This window comes from Heliangelus exortis, chromosome 2 (genome assembly GCF_036169615.1).
Source record: "Heliangelus exortis chromosome 2, bHelExo1.hap1, whole genome shotgun sequence".
NCBI lineage: Eukaryota > Metazoa > Chordata > Aves > Apodiformes > Trochilidae > Heliangelus > Heliangelus exortis.
Window position 1 is genome coordinate 47,467,691 of NC_092423.1, and position 27,905 is coordinate 47,495,595.

Sequence of the window (27,905 nt, forward strand, 5' to 3'; positions counted from 1 at the left end):
CATTTGCTCACATTTCCCATCTTTTGTTTCATGGCTCTGCCTACATCTCTTGCTTGTCTCTGAAATGGCTGAAAACTTTTGTTTATTTATCATATAATAGTGTGCTTTAAAAAAATAGTTCTGTGGCTATTTGGACAGTTAGTTTATAATAAAACCATTCTGTATAAAGATACTGTCAGCATTCAAAATACTCTGGTTCCCAGCTCTCTTCAGCTTTGCTTTGGTATCTCTTAAGGAGGGAGTGCCAAGACAGCTGTGATTATATCTATGAAACACACGATTTTGTAGTAAAATCTACACCTGGTGCTTTTAATCTTCTTCATGTATGCAGTTCATGTCAGGGTACCTTGGTCCCTTTGGGGCCTCTATTCAAATTCAGTAGCTTCATAGAATCATGTGAATGTCTGATGCTCCTGGAAAATGTCCTATCCTGAACTGTGTCTATTTATGTAGTTTAATTTGTTCTTTTTTTAGTAAATTTCATGTTTGTTAGTTGCTTAGAAAATAAAGCATAGTAGAAATGACACAAAATTAAATGCCCTTGACAGCATGGCTGTTGCCAAAGACTTTTAACAGGTTGGCTTTCTGACCTTTCAGATGGACTGCTCTCTGTGGTCAGAGCAGGAGATCCCAACAGGTAGTGTAGCACCTAATGCATTACATTGGATGCAGTTTGCTGCATTACTGGGTTGTGCACAGAGAAGAGGAAAGATGGGTGGAGTTCTTATGGAGAATTATTTTGTATTTTGTGTCTGTACAGTTGTTGGATAATTTTGGAAACTGCATCAGAAGCTGAAGGTTGTGGATTAGTCTCATAACCTTGATTATAATGATCGTGTAGGCACAGATCTTGTTCAAAAGTTGAAGAGGCTGAGTGATTTTAAAGATAGTTACCAACTAAGACGGCTAACTGACTACATTTGAGAATCTATACTAAATAATTTTAGCTAAATGCTTATATAGAAGCTTCTTGTAAAGACAAAGAAGTAAAAGAATTGTTTGCTGTAATTTTATTTTTCATGGAAATCCAATCTTCTTTTTCCTATATTTTGTTCCTTTTCTTTTTAAAATTTTTTAAATTATTTTTTTTAACATCTTTTCAGTGTGGCTGAGATACAGCAGGAGAAGCTCTTGTATTCAGCTGCCAGTGATGGATTTAATTCAGTTACTTGGTTTTTTTGTTTTTTTTTTTTGTAATCTGGTTGCCATTAGGGCCTAGATCACTAATTGGCTACGCATTCAGTTTATTATGAAAGCAACATTCTGTGTATTCCAAAACATAATAAAGAAATTATAACAGCATTCTGAACAGATGATGTATAGTAGTTATTAACTAATTTTTTGTATATTTTTTTTTAATGGCTTAGTCTCCAGACTGATGGACAATCAGCCCACTTGCTTCTTAAGCAACACTGAATTGAGGAAATCTCTCTCAAGTTAAAGACGATTACATGGTGTGTCGAGTAATTCCATGTTTTAGGGGTATATCATAACAACAGGTTGTTTCATCCACAAATAATAGTGCTGGTTTTCTCCTCAATGTTCTCAGTGATTATGTTTAAATTGAAGGAAAGCTCTTCCTTTTAATTGACTTAAATCTCTAGTCTTAACCCTTTCAAGTAAAGGCATGAAAGTGTTAGTCCATATAACCCTGTTGCTGCAACTCAGAGAAATATTCCAGAATACAGAAATTTGAATCTGTTTCTGTAGCTGGAACCTGGTATGGGTAGAAGATCCTTCTCATATCCTTGTCCACATGTATGGTCTCTTAAGTTATAAATACCACGTTTGTATTTCTGAGTAAAATTACATTGAGATGTTTCCCAAATTACTGTGTTACCAGTCTGGTGTTAAACTCTTTCCAATACAGTGGATAGGAGAAGAGCTGCATTTGGGAGACAGAAACCACAGGTTTTCAGCTTTCTGCTAAGTTCAAATTTTGGGACAGGTGAACTCCTCTTATGTCGTAAGGGAAGCTGCTATAAAACTCGTGTTGCAGTGCAGGCTTGACAATTCCCAGTCTTATGTCTGCTAAATGAGAAGAAACTTTAATGTTGAAAACTACTTTGTTTGTTTGGTTGGTTTGTTGGGGGGTTTTGGTTTGCTTTGTTTTTCTTCTGGCATTTCCATAAAGACAAGATGTGAGGGGAAAAAATCAACCAAACAAAATGAACCAAACCCCCAAAACTAAGATGAGGATGACACTGGGCTAATATCATGAGTGAAAGTACATATCTCTGTAGGAGAGCTTCCTCCTTTGATGTTCCTTCCTCCTGGCTGTGAAGTGTGTGTGTGGGGAAAAGGCTGCTGCTGGTAATGGGCCAGTGAAGATTTTTTTTCCCTGTGCCCTGCACAGGCCATGGGTGATGGTCATAAAATGCCTGTTTACATCAAGAGGCAAAAAGAGGCCCCTATATAAATTCGTTAAGTACTCTGCCAAGACAAAGGATTCATTCGCAAAGTCACTAGTGGAAAAATGACTGCTGCTTTCTAAAGATAATTTGTGGTACAGACAGTGAAATACCCTGTCAGTCTGCTTTATTCAGGAAGGGTGCAGATTTTCAGTACTTTCAAATGCCTATCTGAGGTTATTTGGATAATTTAGGGTTATTCCTTTCCAGTGAAAGCTTTAAGAAATATTTATGTCTTAAAAAGGGGCCTTTGTGACATCGGTAATAGCTACAAATTCAAATGCTACAGATAGTATCAGTTTGTGAGCTGTATGCTATACAAGTATCCTCACAAAAAAACCAAAAAAAACAAACAAAAAAACCCCTAGCAACTTTCCCAAAAAATGCATTTCAAAAAAGCAAAGATTAATGGATGTGTTGTGAGTAACATGAAACAGTTTCTAAAAGCGAATGGTCTGCCATGAGACAGTAACTCACAGAAAGATGCTTGAGTAAGAGAGATCCTTTTTGTTCAGTTTTTGTTTTTCTTTTGCCCAACATTCTGCTGCACTGAGTTTTCTTTCCTCAGGCTCAGGTTTAAGAAGCATGGATGTCCCCCAGGAAGGGGAATAGGTATCCAAGCCATCTCCCATCCATATGAAACTTTTTAAGCAGAGATTTATTTGGAGAGTGAATAGAGGAAGAAAACAAGACAAAACGAATGAGTTTAAAAAAAAAAATTCACTTTAGCAGCATTTGCACTCCCCCAAAAGAAGTAAGCTGTCTGACCACTAACTGAGGCAATCTGAAGCATGTGTGTAAAATGTGTTGCTGGTTGGATTGTGTGTGTGAGAGTCAAGATAAAACCTGGTGGTATAAATGAGTATTTTCAGCAAGGCTATCAAAAGTGCCAGCAGCAAATTCTGTCTCAGGTAATGAAAGCAGACTTAAAGTGAAATTGAGCTGATTGTCCATACTGATTGTCTAGTTCAGTTTGCATTGATACTCTGTAGAGTACTTCAGTAGGTGTACAGCTGAGTGTACAACTCAAGCTTCAAGATAACCCAGAGGAATAACTCCTCCTGTGTAAGTGAAATATGAAACGATGGTCTGAGAAGTGCAAGCACTTCTAATCAGGCTAGTGGAAGAATAGGATACTTTCAGTATTTCATTTGTTGTAAATAACTAAAAAGACATCACTTTAGTATTAAGATGCTATTATGACTACCTATTTTTTTCCCTATGTTTATTGTCAGTGTTATGATGCAGGCTTGTGTGCTGCATATTTCTCAGTTCATTTCTCTCAGGAAATAAATTTGAGCCATTATTATAAATTGCTTGTAAGTGCTATTTCAGTCTAATTAGATTTATAACAAAATGGATCCTGTAGACAGAATTTTACATAAATAAAGCCTTCCTGCCTACTAGCTTGCAGCAGTAGTTCCTAAAAAAAATTGATCCGGGAGCTCCAGTTAATTACAGTCTGCTTCAGGAGGTCATACAAAAGAAGCATGGAAGGTTTTTCTTGTTATTTTAATTATTATTAAAAATACTGAACTTCAAGATTTCTTAGGGCATGCTCTGTAAGTGTGTAGACAAATGTTTTAAAATATTCTTACAGTTTTATTAGTGGCTCCTTTTCATACACTGATTTTCACTACCTGCCACAAAAATGTCTGGAATAAAAGGGGGCACTGGAGAATGGAAGGTGTTGGAGAATGATGGCTGTGTGCCCTGACGAAGGTGGTGCTGGTTACCTTTTTAGCTCCCCTTTTTAAACAACTTCATTTAACCTCTGTTTTCCTCAGTGTCCTCATTTGGAAGGAAATACTCACTTTTTGTACTTGGGTTCAGTGAATGAGGGCTTTCTCCTGAGAGATGATGGCATTTTAGAGTCTTGTATAATAAAGAGGCTCTGTGGGGGTATACTCTTTGACTCTTTTGTCCTAATATTGGCAAATACAAAGGTTATGGCACCGTCACAGGTTAGCTCAGTCACAGTTATTATTCGTGTGTAGTCCTTCAATCCACAACAGATATGGAGACACTTTACTGTTGATGCTGTTCCTCTCTGCTGCCAGTGTTGTATAATACTGCCCTTATGTGAGCAGTAGGTATGATTCTTTTCTAGGCAAATAATGTTGGCAACATAGTTCTGGTAGTTTTAGCAGGTGATTACATTAAAGAATTTGAACAAGTACAAGATAAACAGAATTTGGAAAGTAAGGTCACCATATGTTAAAAAAGGTCACAACCATGTTTGAGTTTGAGTTCCAGTACCCAGGTCAAAGCTTTAAAGAACTGAATTTTTTTTTTCAGCTGGTGTATTTTTATCTTCTAAGTCCAGAAGTATACGCTTACATGTAGCACATATTCAGGGTTAGCCCTTGCCAGGACAGTTTTTTTCAAACATTGTTTGTTTGGTTTTTTAAAATCTGGTAGTATGTACATGCAAAAAGAATGTATCCACAGGTGCATGATACAAGTGTTGCACATAGCTTTTGCTGAAGTAGGTGAATCTTTATTTTGCAGGTCAAAGTTTAATAGACCATTTTAAGAGAGAAGCTTTTGAAAGAGTTGCAAAGTAGATAGGACCTCTGATGCAGACATGTGAGCTCTCCCCTCTTGTGCCTTTGTCTTCATTTTTTGTAGAATCTTTGTAAAAGGTCACCTCCATTAAAAAACAATAATTATTCTTAATTACCTATGTGAAGGGCCATTCAGTGTTTCAAAAATTATAGTTTTCCTGATACAGCTGTGATTCTATAATAATGACTTCTAAAAGTTAATCCTCTTTTGTGTTTTATTGTTAGAATGTGAATATTTTCTCTAGAATCAGAGAATGGTTTGGGTTGGAGGGGACCTTAAGGATCAGATAGTTCCAACCCCCCTGCATGGGCAGGGACACCTCCCTCTAGACCAAGTTGCTCCAAGCCCCATCCAGCCTGGCCTTCCAGGGACAGGGCATCCGTGACTACCCTGGGCATCCTTTAACCTTTTTTCTAAACAGCTTTTTAAATTTATCAGGAAAATGTATGCTATTGAAATGAGTGAGGTATGCATAAGAATTTCATGATCTTTTACATCTCTTTTTGGACTTTAACTTTTATCTTGAGGCTCTTGTTTTGCTGTTAGAATCTCATTTGACAGGCTTTTTCTGGAGGCTGTCATACAGAAGTGACTTAAAACCAGACACTGTCTGATTGGATGGGCTCTGTATGTGTGAGAGGTTCTGGCTCTACCTTTAAAGCTTCCCCTGACTTCTATGGCACAACAGTTTCACTCTTGGATTGTTGCATGGACATCACTGAAGTTTGTATAAGGAGATTACCAGTTCTCTGTGTCACTGCCTTGTATAAACAGGTGCTGTTTAAACTAGGCTGAAAATTTATTTTTGCTTTCTTCATATTAAAGCACATTCTAGTTCTTGTATAGCTGCTCCATGCCATTAGTTTTAGGCTTTTCTACAGTTCTTCTCAGTGCTGCTGTGAGCTCATGTTGAGGAGCAGTTTCAACTGCTGTGTAGCAGGTACCCTCCTTTGTGCCAGAGTTTGTATCTATTGTTTTTGTGCATATCCACAGAGGTACCAGTGTTGATGAGTGACTAGGACAAGTGTGTTAATTGCTTCTCTGGTTTTGTTGTCAGTGTAAAGGATTTAATTTAAAACAGGAGTTACTCTTTTTCTTTTCCAGCTGCCCTGGAGCATTGTGCCTTCCTTCATCTCCCAAGTTTTCTCTTACTGGAAACTTCACTGCTTGCAGTCTCCAGCCAGTCTCTCTTTTCGTTTTTAGTAACACTGTTTATCTGCCCTGGAGTCTCTTTGAATTTTCTGTTATTTCTAATATCATAAAATTGCCCATTTCCTAAACCTCTCCTATGCTTACTCAGTTTACTTGGTTTTGCAAGGACAGCTGCCTTCTTCTACAGAGGCCTTTGTTCACTGTAAATAGTTTGTTCAAAATGTGTAATGCCTTTTAAATTTTGCAAAAATGAAAACAGGTTTTTAGAGGCATAAAGTCCAAAACCAGATTAGGTAATAGAATAATCCTGTGGCAGCAGTAAAATGTTAAGGTATTTAGCATTCATTTGCACTTTGAAAGGTAAGATTGCCTGATGAAGCCATTTTTATCAGCAAGTAGAGCTGAAAGACAATGTTTTTCTACTATGGTAAAGTATAGGTTGAGATACAGACTCTTGTGTTGGTTTTCTGATTGTCTGATGAGAACATATGTCCACTGTCTGGGCAATTAGCAATATACTTGCATCCAGTAAATTTATACATAGAGCATGTCAGAAGCATCAGTTGTCTTCCATTTGTGTCACTATTAATCTGTGTGCATGTTTTTTAGGACTTAATGCTGCAAAAAACTTAGGTCTGATCTGCTAAAACAGTTGTGAATGTTTTAGTGTTAAATTATGTGCATGTGTCAGTGGCTACAGGACTTCACTGCCCATTTGTCCCCAGTATGGTGATAACTCAGCTGACACCAGCTTCCACAGAACCACGTGAAAATAGATACGACTGCAGTCATTGTTCAGTGCCTTGTTTTGCTTTGTTTTGTTCATGCCCAGATCTTGTGCGTATACACTCTTATGCATATACAGTGCTCATCTGTGCTTCTCTGCAGCTAATTTTTTTTGCATTCACTGTGGTCACGAGCAGAACAACAGGGCTTAGAGACAAGGAAGGAATGAAAGATATTAGGTGAGGTTGAAATAGGTCAGCTGATGGTATTTCTGGTTCTTTAAAAATCATGCAAACACATCAGTTACATGTGCAATATATGGTGTTTGCAAAAAAAAACAAAAAAACCCAAACAGTATTGTAATTCCACTTTTCTTTTAAATCAAGAAGGGCCCCGATCAGGTTCTTTTTGTTTCTTTGTTTTCTAAAGGTAGTAAATTAAGGGCTCTGAAGTATCACTTATAGTCATTGATTTTACCAAACCAGCGCAGTAAGGAGTGTCTACAAGCAGGCATTCCAGGGGGCAAAGAGGTCTGTAAATTTTATGGTACATCCTTGAGACCAAACTTCCCTGAGTTTACAGATGAAAAGCAAATTGACTCTCTTTAGTTCCTGTAGAAACTCCTGAAGGACCAAGAAAACAAAAAACGTGGTAGTTTTAAGGCTTTTTCCCATCCCCAGTGCACATCTGGAACTGATAATCTATAATATAGGAACAAACCCAGAAACAATGAAAGCAAGCTCCAACCTGAGATACTCTCTTGGGAGGTAATTTTGAGTTTGGAACGTACTCAGAGAAGTGCTTGACAGAGGAACTAAAGACATTGAAAGAAGTTTTATGTTGTGTCTCTTGAAACAGAAATAAGTTTAATGTACTTAAATTAGCCCTTCAGACCTTAAGCTCTATATTGTTATGTAATTCTTTTTTCTTTCCTTCCCCCCATCTTCTGTCTGAATTGCCAGAGATTCCAACTAGGTATATGAAATCCATTCTTGTACAGTACTGGTTCACATCCTGGGTTTGATACAAATATTTAACATGCTCAGAAGCAGTTATAAAAAATGTAGAAGTGGGTGTTCAGGAAAAGACTGTGGACTTTCTTACTTTCAGAGAATTTTAAAAAGCTGGTTTAAATGCATCGTGATATTTTGGTTAGTTTCACCAGTCTGCTTATGCAAACTGCTTAGTGTTTGGATTTAAATGAGAAGAGCTTTGATTTCAGTCAAAGAATGCAGAGTATTTTCAGTACAGAAGAAGGTAAGCTGATCTCGAGGCCCCTCGAAGGGTGTATTAGAGCCAGCAGCCACACAGGACCATGGTGTGGGAGGGCTGCAACAGTAGTTTTGCCAATGACAACTTCAGCTGAAATACTGCTAATTCTGCTGTGGCAAGGAGTCAGTGCAGTCTGATATTTGAATCAGTTTTTACAAGATATTAAATGTTTGCATACTGGGAAAATTGCTTCCACTGAAATTGAAACAGGTTTCTCCTATTGCAGTTGAACCTTTGGCAACCCAAATAAAATTACTGTCCAGAAGTTAAGCGCTTTAGAGATCTTTCTTGCAGTACAGAGAGTAAGAGCAATGCATTTGATAATGAAGGGAAAGAACATCCTCTAGAGGAGGGCTTCCAGTGGAGTGTGCTTTACCAGCAGTGTGCAAGCCATCTCAAAATTCTCTATGAATGATGCTTGGTTTGGCACATGTTTTGTCCTTCTCCAGGGAGTAGCCTATTACTTGTTGAAATGCCAGTGGTGGTATCTGCCAAAAATATGGGAAACACCTCTCTTAATTATCCCTGTTCTCTCCAAGATACCCTGCTTCAGAAGTTCTTGTAACGAGAAGCCCTTGAGGAGGAGAAAAGTCTTACAAATTGTTTTGAAAGACCTATTCTAGCCTTCCTAATTTAGTAAGAGTTACATTTTGCAGTTATTCTTGGAGTTTATGGCCAAGGTCAAAGGCTTATTAAACCCATCGTTTTTCAGTCCCTCTGCAAAACTGAAAAAAACATTGAGCAGTAATAGGTGGGAGGCAAATGGAGATGTAGATGCAGAGATTCACATTCATGCATCCAAACAGAGCATGAGGGACAGATGGATTAGTAGCATCAGTGGTTGTTTAAGGAAGATAAGTCACAATCTTCCTAGTAGTGAATCACAGAATGTTAGATGTTGAAAGAAGATCATCTGGTCCAGCCCCCCTGTGTGAATATATGTGTTCGCATTTATACCTTTATTATGATATGGATGAACCTAAACTTAGTTAACTGATTTGTCAAAAGTTACAGAAGTAAGAACACCTTTGAAACTCTTGCTTTACTTTTGTTTTACTGTTTTCTTCTTGGTTTGTTTTGTGTTGGGTTTTATTTTGTTTGTTTGTTTTGCTGTTGTTGTTTTGTTTTTAATGCTGTCCATTATTCTTGTGGATAATCTTAGTTCAGTATATCATAAGAATTATCTAAGAACAGGCAGCCATGTAAATTGCAAACTTAATCTGTCCTATTTTTGCATATGTGATGTACTAAATATCAGATACTTCATTTCTTAGGCTGTCCTAAGAAAGAAAATGACCATACATCAGAACCTCAGGAGCAATAATATTCTTGTCATGCCCTGACTGTAGCCAGAACTCGAGAAATGCAAGATTTTTGGGTAGAAGACAAGGTAGCCAAGCATTAGGCCAGTCCTGATAAGTGAAAACTTTCATCATGGCTGTCTGGTCTTACCATCCTCAAGCCCTGGGGATCAGAATTGTACATGGTAGGCAGAATCTTTACAAGTGTTTGAAAGAAGCTTTATGCTGTCAGTGCTCTTGGATAGGTAGGTAAATATTTCAGGATATACCACGTTTCTAAAAGTATAAGTTTGAGAGGTGTTCATTTTGGTAGACATTATGACTAGAAGAGGTTTCATTCAGTTGGCACTCAAGTGCTGCTTTGTTGTTTCATCCTGGGTCACCAAGCAGGCAGTATGGCTGCTGGTTAGGTTAGAAAACTCAGTAGTTTTCTACTCTGTCAGTGCTTTGGTATTTGATTTTGAGAGGTCTAACTGTTTCCCAGAATAAAGGTTTCCAAGAAAGGAAAAAGGCCATCTGTTGAACCTGACAGTTGAAATCTGTGCAGTTTTATCAAATACCTACTAGGAGACCATTAATATTTCAAATTGTAACCTTTGGTTGAATAACAAAAACACCAGACACAAATTAACATGCCAACAGTCAAATTTGGCAACATTTGCATCTGTTTTGGCTACAGTCATACACAAAATGTGAAGGGGTTTGACCATAGATACCCAGTGAGATTGGAGACAGGCTAAAACATGTCTGGATTTAAGATAGTAATGATGCAGATAAGGATTGGAAAAAGTCAGCTGAAGAAAGAAAGTGAAAAAGAGCAATAAACTCCCTCTCTATTCCTTGCTCTTCAAATACACTTCTGAAAGAAAATCAAGTCTGTCTTAGCATTTTGTGGCTTTGAAATTTGACATATTGGAAGGCCATAGTGTGGTCGACTCTCTTTGTAGGAGAAGAAAAACTTAAGAAGACCCTTTCAGCAATTAGAACTCTTCTCAGTAATAATTGCTGTGTTTGTGCATGGGTTGGAAACTCGGAGCTGGGCAAGAAACCACAAAACTTAAATATAAAGGCAAAGCTCTTTGAGCAAGAATGATGGGGGTTTAATTAGGTTAATTAATTTGTTTAGAGTTTGGTTTTGTGTTGTTTTTGGAGAATGATCTCCAAAGCTAAAACTATTAGATTATTCAGCAATGTTGTAGTAATACCTGGTCAGGTCTCATGGATTTAGCTGCTGTGCAGACTCACAGACTTGGTATTGGGAAGATGAAAAGGGGACGAGAAAGTAGTCAATATGCAAACTGAAGAAAAAATACAGCAGCAAATATTGGAAAAGTGTTTTAAGACTGTGTCATTTCAAATGGCTCTTGAGGATGGGTTAGACCATGGACCTTGTGTCTGTCTCCTGGTAATAAAGAGGGAACACTTCTTCCCTTTAAATTGAAATTCACCCATCTTCAGAACTCATTGTCATGTAGTATTATTTCTGATATCATATTGTTGTAGACCAAAGAATTTCCCTCTGGCCAGAGGAGATTTCACTATGGCCTGTTAATGAAAAGTGTAAGGTTTGTGAGTTCACTGAGAGACATAAGTCTTTTCTTGGCTGAATGCATCTTAACTGAGCACACAATAAAGAGGATCTAACTGGGATGGTGTTAATGTGCACTGGGCTTGCCCTGTCAAAGTAATATATAAAATGGATAGTGGATTTTACCTGCGTGGTGTTTAAAAGGTGTATTAGTTTAAATACTGGTTTTCCTAATACTTGGAACTCTCAGATCTTTCTAAATGGCAACTTCACCATGGACTAAAATAATTAGAGCTCTTCCTTTCTCTTGTCCTCTTTCCCCGTATCTTTTACTCTCTCATTTTTTAAACAAACAGGGAGTCTGTGTACTGAAACTCCATTAGTACAATATTGCAGTTGACAATGAAATTATCAGGATGGCTGCTTACAGTTCCCACAACAATCATAACTAGACTAAATTGCACATATGTATTAAGACATAAAACATAGAATATGGCAATACAGAATATTCCTTATAACACATTATGCATGCTATGGGAGCCATCACTTTGAAAATTTTGACTTCTGTGGTTTTAAAATCTCTTTTGAAATGTAACATTAATGTATTTTTTCCTTTTGCATGTAAATTTTTTTTTCTGTACCCACTGGTGATAAAAATCAGGTCATGAATGCCATCTTAATATCCCTGTGAACTCTACATAGCAACCAGTCCTTCTCCTTCATTTAATGTTTTTGCAGGGAAAACTGATACAAGAAGAAATAAATAACAGCATGCAGCGAAATGAGAAGCATAAAACAGTGTGCTGCCATTATGGCCACATTACATCTCAGTAAGTTCCAAGTGATCTCTGATAAATGTTTTTAGGAAAACAGGTTGAAATATTACTTTCTTGGCTTACAGACACACATGAAGGGGTACTTAAATTACATTTATATTCTGCTGACTGGTAAGTGTCATATCACTTTGCTATCAAGCCAGCCTTTCATTCTTGTACTGCTGTACAGTTAATATTTCCTGTGCCAAGGCTACATCATGTAGGTAACAGAGGGTTACTGAACTGGGATGGTATAAACTTGACATTATTGCTGAAGCTAATGTTGCCAAGCTGCTGTGGTGGTCCCTCCTTCCCTCCTCTAGTGCAGTGGTGGGACTCATGGGCTGTCATCATCTCCTTCCATCCTGCTTGCAGTCTCATCTCTCCTTGATCCTGTTTGATTTGGTTCTGATAGTTGAATGTTTTAGCTGTCAAACAGATTAAGACTTTCGTATGAAACTTGCAGAGCCAGGAAGGTTGACCTGAAACCAGTCATGCAAGGGGCTGATTATTTCTGCTCGGTTGAAGAAGATAGCACCATTTTCAGTATCACAATTACTGTTGTGCTTCAGGTTTTCTACCATCATCCTCCTCTTATGACTCCCACTGAAATCAAGAGGAGTTTGTGTGGAGCAGCAGGATAGTTTGTACTCAACAGCAGGGTATTTCATTGACAGTTATTTTTGTTTCATTTGCTGCAATTGGAGTTGAAATACAGAAATGATGTTTAGCTGTGTCTTAGTATAAGAAGCTGGAATTTTCATAAGGGTCTGTGATATTTTGTTGTCCAGCTTTCCTTGGAGGTTAGAAGAGCTTTTATTGTTCTACAGTTTGAGCAACTGCAATTTAACAGAATATTGATATGACTTTTGCAGTTTTAATAGAGATTTGGTTTTGTCCCTAAACAAACATACAACATTCTTGTCTCGTGTTGTCTGGGGGACTTGTTTCCTGTATTGTGGTAGCTCCCAGCTGCTCCACTCAACTTTTCATGTGGAGGATGCTGGATAAACACAGAGATTTAGAATTTTTCTCTCATCAAACAGGATGCAATGCATTTAACTTTGTACTTCTAGTTAAAATGACAAATTAGACTTTTAAAATCCTGGCATAATCTGAATTATGTGAAAAGCAGTTAACAACTTGTCCTGGTTTTAGAGGTGTTATCTTGTATCTTGTGTTGGAATATGGACTGTGAGACAGTAGCTCTGACAGTCACAGTGTCAGGGCTCAGTGCTTATAAGTCAAGATGAGGTTGACTGTAAATAAAACCAATTTTTTTATGGTTGTGTACTAGGAGGGAACTCCTAACTTGTGTGTTTATTTTCCATGAGCTGTCTGTCTGACTCAACAGCTTTATTCAGGAGGATCAAGATTCAGAAGAGGTGTACAAAGAAAGAAATACAATGTTATTTGGGATTTTGACTATTTAGCTGTTTTCTGATACAAAAAGCATCCCTTTGCTGTAAAACTTTGTGGCATCATAGGCTTGAAGTAGGTTCAGATCTCCTCACCTACAGGAGTTTCTGAGGATCAGGGCTTTTCTGGCATGATTCTAAACTCAAATCAAGCTTCCTTTTGCTGCTGGTATTTTTAGTTGAGTCATTAATACATTGGACTATGTGGTGCTGCTAAATTAGTTGCTAGTGGGCCTGTTTAGGACCTTCCTAAGTTGTGAAAATTGTCTAAATATACATTACATAGATATTTAGAGGATAACCTATACTGTGCATATATTTTCTGACTCATGACAGCTACAAACCTACTTAAAAAGAAGCTACAGTACTAAAATTACTGCAAGATACTTTATGTTTTGACATATGCAGCAGTTTTTATTAACTTTTTTCTATTGCACTTTTAGGGGAAAAAATGAAACTTGTCAGGTGGTTGTGTATATATTGTACCTGCATATAGAAGCCAATGCTCATCTGTAAAAAGGCTGCAAAAATTCACTTGTGCAACGTAGAAACCTGAGCAATGGCAAAAGGAAATAAAATTGCATCCTGATCAATCCTGTTCAGGGAAAAGGCTTCCCACAATGTCAGTTGGATTCCTGAGTTTTAAGAAGAGACATTGCACAGAGATACAACGCTTTCTAAATTATTTTGAGAAACAGCTAAACTCTAAAAGGCAGCTGAAGTGAATTTGAAATATGTTTAATTATAAAATGATTTTTCAAGTCTCCATTTAGGTTTGTTTTAAGATATTACCATAACTTTAATACTGTCATTTAGTCACAAAGAAATTTCTTATGGTAAGAAAGTTTTGGTAGTTTAGACTGAGGTTTTCTCACTTCTGTAGCAGACTGAGAGATTTTACTCTGTCAAGAGATTTGTTTGAAAGTCATGCATTATTGGAAGTACATTGTTTGTTTATTTTATTGTTTTGGGGGTTTTTTTGTGGGGGTTGTTTTTTTTTAGTTAATACTTATAAACCAAACTTCATAGTTTTTTGTGATTTTTTTTTTTTTTTTTTAATATATTATAGCACTTATAATACAGAAAATATAGTTCCTTTGCTTTATTCTTCTGTATGAAACTACATTTATCTCTTCTTCCCCTCTTCTCAGTGTTTCAAATTGTTGAGGTTTTTAAGCAATATTTGGTCAGATTTGTTGTGCTATAGAGTATATTGTACATTAAGCAAAACGCAGTAGTTCTACTTCTTTTATTTTCCTTTGAAAGTTCTCAGGCAGGTAATTTTTAATGTCAGAAGAAAAGTTGGGGACGTAAATTCTTGCCATTGCCCCTTCCTATGTTAGAATAAAATACATGAAGTATAAGGTGTTTTGCAAGATGGATCACAGCTCTTCAGTACTGGGCTTCCAGTGACAGGAGTGGTTGTTAATTTGCATTTTCCCATAGTTGTGTCATGTTTCATCAGCCTTTGGAAATCTTGAAGGTACCAAAATAAAGCCTGAAGCTCAAATAGCATAACATTACCTATTAAAAAATATTGACCAAACAGTCTGTTTTACACAAAATGGTGGTTGCAGGTCTTTCAAGGGAAAGGTTGTTCTAGAATGATCAAAATATGGTTAAGTAGGTGAAAAATACTTCATTCACAGGTGAGTTTTTTGAATGTTTAGAGAAAAAAAACAATCACTGGATTTTGTGGTTGAATACTTCGGACATATAAATAACCAGCTAGTATGAAATTTCAGTTAAAGAATTTAGGCCAACTGAAATTCCAAACTACTCATTAAATTCTGAAATCCTAGAGGTACGTTCTTGGATTTTTATTGAAGCCTTTTGTTTTTCCAAAGACTATTAAATGGAGGTGCCATTTAACAGTCTTGTTTAAGGTCCAGGCTGGGACCCAAGCCTGGAAATATCTCTTTAAAGAATCTTTAGCATAGAGCTGGTTTTGGTATATGTGAATTTGCCATAGGCAGCAAAATCCTGCCACCCCAATTTTACTTCAGATTTTATAAAATACATTCTTTACTATTTCACTGTTGTACTTTATAATCCTATTTTTGTTTATTCTCCAATACTGAGCACAGCAATGAAAAAATGTGATGATCTGGCCATTCTGCAATGGAAACTAAATATATTACAGACTGTGGAACTTCAGTTCTGCACTTTTCTTCTGTAATTTAAATTTCAGTATTTTTAGATCATTGATGTAGTTAGTGGTTTCTAGTGCCAAGTAAGACAGATTGTTTCACAGCAGGTAAACACAATTTTGGATGTTATAGAAGCTTTCTTAAAATCATATTTGAATATGTGGAGACTTCAGTCTGTGTTACAAAATTTAAAGTACTCAAAAAAAAAAAAAACCCAAAAAAACCCCCAACAAAACCTCTTGCTGTTTTTCTGATTGGTTTTTGAATGTCTATTTGGATTTTTTATATATATATATTTATATATTTCTAGTTTAAATTTAATAAGGCTTATTCCTTGGAGAAGTTTGGCATGAATACTTGATTTCTGCTGTGTATTCATTACATTCTTTTGTTCATGTGCCATGAAGATTTTGAGCTAGGCATATATGGGGTGGCCAGTTAAATTGTGAACAAAACTGCTTAGCTTTCTCTCGTGCATATGTCATAATTTCTTCCCTGAAAAACACAGATATTGAAAGACTTTTTCTGCCTTTTCTTTTGTTCACAATATCATATGGAACCTGGAATTACCCACTGGAAAAGTCAAACATAATGCAAAAACCACAGGGTTTCTGGCAAGAGAGTTTCAGAAGCCAAAGCTGCAAATGTATGAAACGGCCACCGCCAGTTCTGTAAACCTGAACTTCTGCCTTTTCTCTCGTGACAATTTTAACTGCTTTTGAAAAGGATTTCTTCCTCTTGCTTCCCATTACAGTGACAGTATAAAATACATGATTTTTTCTTTGTAGTTGATTTTTTTGTTTGGCTTCATTGTTTTGTGCTTTTTTTTTTTTTTTCCCAGGAACTGATGGCAATGTCTAGTCTATTGTACTGAAGCTGCTAATGAGGAAATGTAGTGTATATTAATACATAGCTTAAGATGGATTTTAACACTGGGGAGAATCTCAAACAACATTTTTAGAGATAGCAAGGGAATTGACAAAAGCTGTAAACGTTGATTTCTTTGTTATTTCCACAAGTGAACGGGAGCTAAGAATATCTGGCACTTAAATGCTTGGAGCGTTGCACATAAATGTGTAGTGGTTTCATTGGCTTTTATAACATGCATTTAATCATTAACTTCTAATATATGCTTATAATTGTGAGCTTTCTTCATTTGCTTTTGAAACCATAGAAATTTAGAGTGCTGAATGTAATCCATAGCATGCTGAAGGCTTCTTTTTCCAATATGTGGTATTTACTGCTTAACTGCGTTGCCTGAGACCAACAAAAATGGCATCAACAAAATGGGATTAATGAATTTACATAAAATACAAATGTGAATGTATTAGCAGGTAAAGATATTTAAGCACAAAATTTAAACTTTTTGTGTAGCTATTGACATCTATTCTCTGTGTTTATAATTTCTCTATAGTATTAGAACAGTAAGAAAATGTGTCTTCCTTAATTTGCTTTTCCTCCAATAGGGCATCAAACAATGAAAAAACAAGGGGGGTTTGGATCTAACAATAAAAAGCACTTATTCTCAGGAGATTCTAAGTGAAAAGTAATGGATATCTCCACATTTGACTCAAAATTGCCAAAATCTTGTCTATATCTCTTGAACGTTTTAAACAGAATAGTGGTGGTGTATGAGTTTGAAAAACTGATTCTGCATTAAAACAAGCTTGATACCAATTGTCTGTGAATATGGAGAGTATAATTGCACAGTTTCCAAGCAGCAAATTTAAATGGCAATGTGGGGCGGAAATAAAATGTGTGATGGGTTTTTTGGTGGTTTTTTTTTTTTAACCTTTATGTAGATCTATGGCTTGGTGGTGTTATGTGTTGTTTGGTTGGTTTTTTTCTGTTACTTCTGCATTTTTTTTGCTGTTAGCACAAATAGGAATAGCTACTATGTTTAACTCCAGTGATCAAAAGAGACTTTGGGATTTATTTTTTTTGTTTCAGTTGTTAAGTGAAAGCTTTTTGCTGTTTTGCAGTTGATGCTTGTCTCCTAAGTCAATTCCAGTGGTTAAACACAGGTCTCTTTCATCAGCAAAATGCTGCTTTGCTGTTAGCAATTATTTTCCTTTCAGGCTTGCCAATTAAGCTAGCACTAGTGAAAATGCACCTAATTTGTCAAGAAATGGCAGGAAGAAATATAGGAACCATTATATAAATTGGGCAAGAGAAAAATCAGGAAAAGTGTATGTGAGAGTTGGTGATACTTGGTTCCTGCAGCATTTTCATTTTCATTGTGCCTGCATCCCCTACTGATGTTGGAAGAAGTGCAAAGCAATTGGTCCTAAGTTATGGGTCATCCTTGTCCTGAGTATTATGTATTTTAAAAAATAATAATAATTTTTGCTCTGGGCGAAGCTACCCAGAAATTCTGTGCAAAGGCTATATTAGTAGCATATAAAATTCTTTTCGCTGTTTTGTGTAGTTTTGGGGCTTTTTTGGTGTGTGTTTCCTTCCCCCGCCCCCTGCCTCCTTGGACTCAATTGGCTTGCATTTGGCAAAATAGGTTATTAATGAATGTGATGTATTGGCTTGGCTGGCCTCTCATTTATTGCCTGCAATCACTTAGACAGCATCATTCAAAGGCATGGATGCTCAAAGTGCATTTTTTTTGTGCTGCTTCTTTTTTTCTAGTAAAGTCTGTAAACTTTAGGAGGAACTGACTAAAGAAATAGTTTGAGTTTATTGTTCCTGTGGCAAGCAACATGGACTAGATCTGTGGTTGTCTGAGAAGACAGAAATGTCAAAGAGAAGGCATTCAGAGAAGAAAGGGTAGGGATTGCTTGACTGAAACAAAAAATATTTCAAGAATTTCTGCATTAAACTGAAAAACATATACAATTTGTTCAAACTAAAATTAATGTAGGCTAAATATTCTTTCAGATTTCATTATGTAGGCCAGCATATCATGGTGTATTGTGAATGACTTGATTTTTCTCACCTAAATTGTGCTGGGTACCTCTAGTCTCACAACTTCAGCTTGTCACAGCTCCCAGGCATATGCAGGAACTCTGAGTGCCTTCTCCATTGCCAAGATGCCTCTATGGATAACCCAGGCTCATTATTCTCTGTGTCAATCAGTGTTTCATACTGTAACAACACTTGTCCTCCTGCAATATCCTTTTCTGATAGTTGCTGGTTTTAATTGGTTTTAGTGGGGTTGGAGAAAAAAAAATAATCTTTGTGCGCCTATGGGTGGACAAATGTCTGCATGCAACACAGGCCTGGTGGAAGAAAAGCGTGAGAAAGATGAAAGGAAATGTTGAGGCATATTGTCAATTGATAAAAAATAGAGTAAATGTGGAGAGCAATGAAAATAGTGTATAACTGTTTAACTGGCATTTAAAAGGAACTGGCTTCTTTAAACCTAACAGAAGGTAACGAGGTGACATACAGTTATTTCCCACGGGAAGAAAGAACTATTGAGAAATCAGAAAAGCTATTTTAAATTAAGAACTATTGGCACAGGAAGAAAAAAATGCATAAGGTAATTGATGTTCACAATGGGGTAATGGAGAAGGTGTTCGATCAAGGCAGAGTGGTTCTTGAAGATACTTACAGTTAGATTATTAGAACATCCTCCTTAGACCCCCTAATCTGAAAATAAAGCTATCAGATTTTAAAAAAAACAAACAAAACTTCATATTACAATTGTCTTCAGTGTCTGAGAAACAGACATGATTATCTGGGAAGATGGGGTGCATTAGAAAGGGTGTGGTTAGTAGGTCAAGAGAGGTTCTCCTCCCCCTCTATTCTGCATTGGTGAGGCCGCACCTGGAGTATTGTGTCCAGTTCTGGGCCCCTCAGTTCAAGAAGGACAGGGAAGTGCTTGAAAGAGTCCAGCGCAGAGCTACTAAGATGATTAAGGGAGTGGAACATCTCCCTTATGAGGAAAGGCTGAGGGAGCTGGGTCTCTTCAGTTTGGAGAAAAGGAGACTGAGGGGTGACCTCATCAATGTTTTCAAATATGTAAGGGGTGAGTGTCAGGGAGATGGAGTTAGGCTTTTCTCAGTGGTGACCAGTGATAGGACAAGGGGTAATGGGTGTAAATTGGAGCATAGGAGGTTCAAGTTGAATATCAGAAAAAATTTTTTTACTGTAAGGGTGACAGAGCCCTGGAACAGGCTGCCCAGGGGGGTTGTGGAGTCTCCTTCACTGGAGACATTCAAAACCCGCCTGGACACGTTCCTGTGCGATGTACTCTAGGGGGCCCTGCTCTGGCAGGGGAGGTTGGACTAGATGATCTTTCGAGGTCCCTTCCAACCCCTAGGATTCTATGATTCTATGATTCTAAGATGAGTTTTGATTCCCCTCTACCTTTGAACTGTGTACTTGTCTATGTTGGCTGTTTCCATTATAAAATTTAAGGAAAATAACTTTTGTGTATTTCAAGACGTTGAAAGGATGGCTGGGATTTACTGTGTCTCTGTGTTAGGAGTCCTGGGAGCCATGCTGTTACCCACCACCTAACAGTGAGACCAGCTAGTTTAATGACTTCAATTTTAGGGAAATTTGTCAGGTTCATGTCTGGGAATGAGATGCAGCTTGGCAGGCAAGTATGAAAGGCATGAGGTGGTGCTGAAGGCTGGACTAAAGTAAACGCATTCCAAGGGCACTCATTTGTATATCTGATTAGCTTGTTAAAAGTTTGAGTGTTACTCTGTTCCTGGTAAACTTGTGTGACTAACATTGAGTAGGCAGATCACTCTAAGACCCATATCTTTTCATGCTGATCCTGAAAGACTTCAAATGGTCAGTGTGACATAAAAGATTATTTTTTGAGCCTTTTCTTAAATATTAAAGCAAAGAAGGCCCTCCCTTAAGGCCATCTATATTTATTTTTCTTGATAAAGCTTCTAGCTCTGTAGAAATGTAACGAGCTAGGGGGGACATCATCATTATTACTTGGCTGAAGATGACATTGACATGAGGTCTTCTGACAGGGGATTAAAGTGGAAAATAGCAGTGGTAATCCATTAGGAACAAGAGGATCCTTTGGAAAGGGAAATCGGGTATAAAGCACCTAAAAATTATTTGTTTCTGGGTTTTTTTCTTTTTGTTGTTGTTACATTGATCTTATCCCTGTTGTGATTAGTAAATACTGGGTTTCATGTGCAGGTTGGGAGGGAAGTCAGTGCTATTCCAAGACAGAGGCTTCTGCTGGGATGCTGGTCCTCGTATCATCTAGTCACCTCTTTAAAAAGCAACTGGTTGTTTTGTGGTATCTGAAATATGATCCGGTATATTTCAGTCCATGTGGTTTTTATAAAACAATGGTGGTAGTGCTTAAGGTGGGTCAGTGGCCTCTGCACTGTTGCTTGTACACAGATGCTCATGTTTGTGTCTCCTTGAAAAAAAAATTGTCTGCTGACACTCTCTATTAAAAGTGCCAATGTCATAAATGAGTCTACATAACATTTTACCCACAAAGGTCTGTGGCACGAAGGAACAGAAAACGTAGGCAGTCACATTACCTGTTTTTTTGTAGTGATGGTGATGGGACAAGGTGAGGATGAGGAGGTGGGAAATAAAATGAGGCTTCAAGTGTTTCTTTTAAAAATGTTTCTTTTCGCCTTGTTTTTTAAGGCTTGTTCTTTGATCTTGTAACAATTCATCAACTTGTAGGAGTCCCCTTGTTTAATATACTCAATTTTTATTTTATTTTTTAAAAGCTTTTTTCATAATGAAGTATTTTGGTGTGAAGGCTGTTGTGGATTGTTAACCTGCAATGCCAACATGCAGCAACAGACTTGGCTTCCAGGTGCAGATTTGTGTTTCTGTGGGAAATGTTGGAAAACAGTGAGGTTTGATGGTGAGGTGGTTTGGTTTTAGTTTTTGGTTTTTGGTTGGCTGGTTTGGGGTTTTTTTTGTTTTGGGAACAGCATGTTTTATAGACTGAATACTTTCTTTGAAGCTACCACAGAAGCTTTTGTTTGCCTTGTGAAAACTGAGACTTTAATAGATTTGCTTGGTGGTAAGAACTGGAATGTTTAAGTAAATGTCAAATAACAGGAAGTTTATACTTTAAGCCATGAAAGTTTGGTAACACTGAAGACTGTGTACTGATTATCTTAAGATAATTCTACAGTCCCAGTGTTTTCCAGGAGTCTGAGTTAGTTAGCAATAATGAGTCAAAGCTATCTTTATACATATGAAGTATATATTTCATTGTGGAAGTGATGACTAACATCTCTGCTTCTAGCTCATGGGCTTGTTCCTGTAAACCTTTCATGTGAGTGGAGAATCACTGTGGAATGAGGATTATGGTGTTTAGGTACTGCCACCATCAGCCAATTTTCAATTATAGGACCTGTTCCATTACAAATGCTTTTACATCTCTTCTTATCAGCTTTATTTGGAGAAAAACCCCCTTGGTTTCCCTCTGGTAGGTGTCAGTCCTGCCTGCCTGCTGCTGTCTGCTATTGGTTGACTTTTGTCCGTTTGGCCCTGAAGTCTGCTTATGTCTCCTGAGGGAAAACATGTTGATGCTTACTGGGAGCATAAGGATGTCAAAATTCCTTCTTCAGTATGTGATACCTTTGAGACCATCAAAACATTTCCTGATATATAATACAGAAAGGGCTTACTTTCCTGGGGTGGAGTCTTAGGCTTTTATCAGATGTGTCTCTGTTTAATTTCAGTTGACAGTCATCAGATACTCATTGAGAAGGGCTTTCTAATGCTTTTGCTCTTTTTCTTTTATCCTGTGCTTTTTTTTTTTTTTTTTTTTTTTTTTTTTTTTTTTTTTGACAGCACTTCTGGGTATAGTTTTTAAACTATAGCATTAAATTGAGTGTATTCCTTCCCAAAGACCTTTCTTGGAATCTGTGTGGTATGTCTTGTGTGAACATATATGACTGTAGGCATCTTCTTCCATCCCTTTCTCTTCAAGTTCTGGCAGTATCTGCTCAAGCTTAGCAGTGCCCTCAGCTTCTAAAGTGAAAATCCTGTCAATATAAAAAGCAATCTAAGAAAAAAAACAACAACATTTCCATTACACAGTATGTGCTGATCAGCTGGTACTTATAAGTTCTGTACAAACAGGTTATATTTCCATTAAAGTGGTTCTGCAAATGGCTCGGTGGGCACCCATATTTTGTTTCATTGCAGGGTGCAATAATCAAGTTGCTTTAAAGAGTTAGAGGCTGCTATTTTACTGTGAGCTCCTGTAAGCTGCTTCTCAGATCCCAACATGCCTATAAAATTTTTCTCTCTTGCAAATGAAGAAGGTGGGTTTTGCCTAGCAACAAGCTTTGAGGTTTCCACTTGATGATCAAAACCATAAGTGCATTTGTTCATCATTTTGCGTCATTTCAGTACCGAAGATTTTAACAGTCAAATCATCACTGACATTTCTATTGATGTGCAAGAAAGAGATAATGTAGTATGTTTTTCCATAGCAGTGCTGCCTCTGTTGGACTGACAATAGTAAAAAGTGCATTTATCACTGAATAAGCAGCTATCCTGGAAACGCACAGGAAACGGAGACTTATTTTCAATCAAAATGTTTCACCCTGATGGCTCTTTTCTGACTGGTTCCTTTTTGCTATTTATACTCTCTCCAAAGTATTTTATAGAAACCTGAGTCCCTTTGAAAGCCACCCAAACAACCAGAAGTCAATTTTACGTATTGTAGGATGTAAATGATTAGTCATCACTTGTAGATTTTCTAAAAGAGGAGGAGGAACAAATTTATATTGAGAGAAGGTAAAGAACTCAATTGTGACTGCTATATGTATTAGTTCTTTCTTTATCCCCTCCTCCCCAGAAGATAGTTATGACTTTCTTCAGATGATTTTTTTTTTTTTTCTTAAGTAACGCTGTCAACAGGTTTGAAAAATGATAGCTGCAAACTGTAAGCTTATTTTACACTTGTGTTTTCCTGGGGAAATGGGGATTTTTTTTGTGTTTTAATTTAAGATTCCATGGTCATCTTGTACATTGCCAGTGAAAAACAACATTGGCATCAGAGATTTTAAGTGTAACAATATGGTTAACTCAGTACATGAAGATAGATGTCTTGGGTAAAGCGTGGTAAGATTATGTTGAGCATCTGTGGCACACAACCAGAGATGCTGTTTATTGGAGTCTTGGCAGATCTCTTCACTTGCTGGATATGATACCCTTTGTTTGGTCAGCTCATTGTCTGGTTTTTGTTTTTCTCTGTTTGTTTGTCTTATGAATAGTTAATTCACAACACATGGTAACATTGAAGAATAATGAAATTATATTTTTGTGTCTTTATTTCAGTACAGCTGTCTATTTTTCAGTTAGTTCTGGAGGTTTTTCTTTGCAGTGGTCTGTCCCCTGGCTGGCCGATTTCCAAGTTAAATTGTAATTCACTATATTTCCTTGCATTTTTGGTTTGTGGTTGATTTTGGTTGGTAGTTGTTTTTTCTGTCTCTCAGAAGAATGATGGAAAGCAATAAGTGGAGGGGTTAAAGGTTTTTTTTTTTTTAAATCAGTGGTTTATTCACTCTTTTCTCTTTGAGTATTGGCTCATGAACAGTTGCATGTACTTGAATGCTGAGGTGTAATTTTCCATGTTCCTTTCTCACTCCTACCATAATCCTATGATGAGAAAATTTCTGAAAAAAGGTTGCAAGAAATACCTAGAAGCAAGCGGGGAAACTGTACTTCATATTATTCTGTACAAATTAAGTGATGTGAGGAAAATAAATATTTTTATGTATAAATATTTGTGACCTGGCAGACGTAATTTACAGAACTGCCTGCTAGTCTCCTCTGTGTGCCTGCTCCCGGAGAGAGCAGGACTTGATTACGTGAGAGGCTAAGTTACATTTCTGGTACATGAAATTCATCTCTCAACGTGGTGATTTCCAGTACACTGTCACATACTGTACAGCAATTGCAGCCATGTGCATTTGAAAGTGTGCCTCAGAAACAATGAAGCTAATATTAGAGCGAGATGATTTTCAGATAATTCCCTCCTCCCCCCTCCATTCTACTATATCGAGTACAATGATACATATTTTTGCCCATTTGCCTTTTTTTGTGTCTTTGCACTAATGGCTTCAGCAGTGATTCATGTGCAAGCCTTGAAGTGGTGCCTGTTGTATCAAGACAGGTCGGCACATGGCCATGGCTTGTAAATCAGTCCAACTCATCCCAAAACGCTCCTTTTCTGTCAGATCAGCTATTCAGCTGAACAACATAAATTGCATTGCTGAGGCAATTCTTTCTTCAAGTTTATTTTCCAAACTTCAGCCTGGAGGTCTCCTTTTTCCTCCTCACACAGTGCCTCAAAAAAAAGTCTTTCTGATGGCAGGTGTTTGGGGAATAGGATTTCTTCTGTCTCCTCCTCCCATTTTTGATCACTTCATCTTTTTATCAGCTTAATACATTAACATTTACTACCAAAGCAGGTAATTTTCTAGAAGCACCCACTTAGCTTTTTTTATTTCAGTAGTGTTTTACAATTAGAGCAGAAGCAATAGTTAAAAAGCAGGCAAGTCCTTTTTCTTCGTGCCCTCAATGATTTCTGTTGAAGCCAACAGATGAGCTGATATATAAATATGTAGATATGCTTTTTTTTTTAATGAAAAGTGCTGGAATTCACAAAAAAAAAAAAGGTTAACATTGAAGTGAGTAATCTTCAATGCATAATGCAATTGTTAATTTTAGCTCCTTGCGTAGGAGCTGTTATGATTTGAACAGCCGGCTCCAGCCTTCATTAGAGAAGAAGCAGGCAGTTTTGAGACAGGTGGAGCTGGATCAAGCTGTGCAAGTGCTTTGCTTGAAACTGGTCATTAATGTTAGAAATCCAGTCCTGTCTATTGCACCCTTCCCTTGTACCATGATTGTTACCATCGTTGTTATTTACCTTTCATCTTTTTTCCAGGTTGACTATGATCCATCAAACTTGCTGAAGGACCAGCATGGAGAGTGGCACTCTGAACTGTTAATGGGGACATGGGACTCACATTGCCATTGATCATTTGTGTGGACTTAACCAGCGAAGAGCAACAGAAGACGCTAGAAAGACAGTGGGAATTGTAGCAGTTTTTCAGGTAAATGTCTTCTTTGATGCTGCTTGGAAACTAGGAGTGTAATTGTTTTTGTCAATACTGTGTAAGCATGTAGATGACCTGCAGGGTAATGTGCCCGGGAAGAACTTGTGTGCAGGTGTGCATTTCTTTGCAGAAATCTTTAGCAAGTTAAGGGTTATTTAACAGACCAGTTTCAGGTCTCGCCATTCGTCGTGTTTTGAATTTTCAGCAAAGTGGTTCAAGTTTTGGTTGTAGCTGTAGAGTAGCCAATACCATAGGACTTCCTGGGCAGGGCAGTGAGAGGAAGGAGAACAACTCAAAGCTTGACTTGGCTCACTGTGAGCTAATTTGTGAGCTTCATATCCCAGCTGGTTTATGTAGGAACCACGTAGCTTCATTTCTTGTAAAATCCCCAATCCTTCTCAAATGGTACTGTTATGTAGGAAGGGTTTTATTATTTTATTTGCTTTGACAGTGTCAAAACAAAAGCAATAAATTTAAGAACCTAATTAAAGGATTCAAATTAAAAACTAAATCAGATGTCTTATATTTTCACTTAAAACATAGCTAAAAAAAACGAAGGTAAGATCAGCGCTGTTGAATTTTAATTGCAAGCTGTAAAAAGAAACATGGCCAAGTGGTTTTGCTTAGTAGCCACTGTTTCTTTGTTCAGAAGTGGCAAGGTATTGCAAAAGACCCTTTCTGAATTAGCTCCCTTTCTCAACTGCAGTTGTTTTTTCTGAAGATACTTCTTAAGTCAAATGGATGAGGGAAGAAGTTAAATTATTCATGAGTCTCATTTGACAATTGATCAGTGGGGGAGGCTTCAAGAGGGAGCTGAAGGCAAGAGAAAGCAAGAGAGAAAATAATAATAGACTTTAACTTTGAAAAGCCTTTAAAGTTTCTGTACAACAACCCATTGTGAGCTGAGAGTAAATGCAGTTCAGTTAAGATATCTTCATTAGAAATACTTGCCAAGGACTTCCTGTAGGATTTTCATAGCGGTGGAGAATGACATGGGGTTTGGAAGAGGGTTATGATTTTAATAACGGTCCGGTCAGATTGATATCTGGAAACGTCGATCCTGAGACCTTTATTGCCAAATTTAGACTTCATATTTATATTGAATTATTACCTCGTCATTATATGTGTATATTTAAACTGGTAGTGAGCACTTCTGCTATGTACGGAAACCATGGTTGGACTGCTAATACCAGTGTTGTTCTCCCACTTGTTTGGCTTCTCATTTTATTAAAATTAAAAAAGGGGGAGAGGGAAATAAGGGAGGACAGAAATCTAGAGGAGGGGAGCACTGGCAGTCTAAATGGGTCCTTCCTTCTGGTTCCACTGAGCTCTCTGGTGTAGGGTCCTCCACTGTCCCTACCTTAACTTTGGCGGCCCTGGGGCTGGAAGACACAGGGCTGGGGATTTGTGGCACTCTGTCTTATATCAGCTCTCCACCAAGGTTGTTCAGCTTGGAGCTCTTCTTGTTTAACCTGATGCAATTCTGTTATTATCCAATATTGTCGATCCACTACATCTCCTCAGATGGGACATACATAGCTTTTTACTCCTTACCTGCATATTTTTATTTGTTTATCGAAGGAAGTGAAATTACTTACTTGGGAATTAAAAATAAATAAGAAATGACCCCCGATGTTTTTTTGTGTGTGTTTGTGTTGTTATATCTTGACCTTTCAGGTCACCAAATCTTGTTATTTTAATTTCTGTCTGGAAGAATGTCTGAGCAAGGTAAATTGAACGAGGAGACCGCAGAGGAAACTGCAAAAGAGCAGGAGTCTGCCATTTCTGAAACAAACCCGGACAACTGTATCCTTAATAAATCTGAAAGCTCAGAAATAGAGGAGGAGAAGCTGAGTGATGCCAAGACAGAGCTGCAGGTAAGACAGGAATAGTGAACAAGCACATTACTTATCAATGTTGTTGCCATTGCCTTTCTATTCCTATGATCTCCTTTATTTCCTATGCTTTCTCTCTGTTTCTTTCTTCCATAATTTTGAGCCTTTATCTTTCTTTTTTTTCAATTTTTTTTTTTAGTTTTGAGTCATTTTATATCCCTATAAAATAAATGCTGTTATTTGTTATGCCTTTAAAACTCTTTAGGCTGCTGTCCATGTTATTAATTTTTCCAAGAAGTTAATTCCTAGACGTCTGTGTTTAAAGCTTGGTGAAATATTTGACTGTTTTCCCTCTTTGGGGATTTAGAAACTACCTTGATCTCATGAATTTACAGGTAATGCTATTGAATAATTACTTAATATGTGGTTTGGTTTGTAGGTGTTACTGCCAACAAAAAGTTGTTATGCAAAGCCTAAGAAGGTAATTTGATAAGAAGACTTTATCGGAAGAGGGGGTTTTAATCCTTTTTGCTCAATCAAAAATAAAAATAAAGGGGGAAACTACAATTTAAGAGGAGTTTGGAGAGGGGAAGCATTTACTTAAGTATGACTTTTTTTATATTTTTATTCTATGCAAAATTATGGAACACAATTTATTGTGGTTTTGTTGTTTATACCTGTTCTTAAAATGA

At 37.3% G+C, this 27,905-nt stretch overlaps 1 protein-coding gene across 32 annotated transcripts in view; it reads left to right on the forward strand.

Moving 5' to 3' along the window:
• The window catches only part of ARPP21 (cAMP regulated phosphoprotein 21), a 198,265-nt gene that overhangs the window by 70,504 nt on the left and 99,856 nt on the right, over positions 1 to 27,905 (forward strand). For 16 of the 32 annotated variants that reach the window (XM_071735977.1, XM_071735996.1, XM_071736011.1 and 13 more), the window contains 3 exons: positions 25,207 to 25,375; positions 27,056 to 27,255; positions 27,653 to 27,694. In XM_071735977.1, the coding sequence (XP_071592078.1) occupies positions 27,094 to 27,255; positions 27,653 to 27,694 (204 nt within the window). In that variant the 5' untranslated portion in view covers positions 25,207 to 25,375; positions 27,056 to 27,093. Of the gene's footprint in view, positions 1 to 25,045; positions 25,120 to 25,206; positions 25,376 to 27,055; positions 27,256 to 27,652; positions 27,695 to 27,905 lie in introns of those variants that run through there. The other 16 variants (XM_071735987.1, XM_071735990.1, XM_071736007.1 and 13 more) reach the window with 4 other exon arrangements.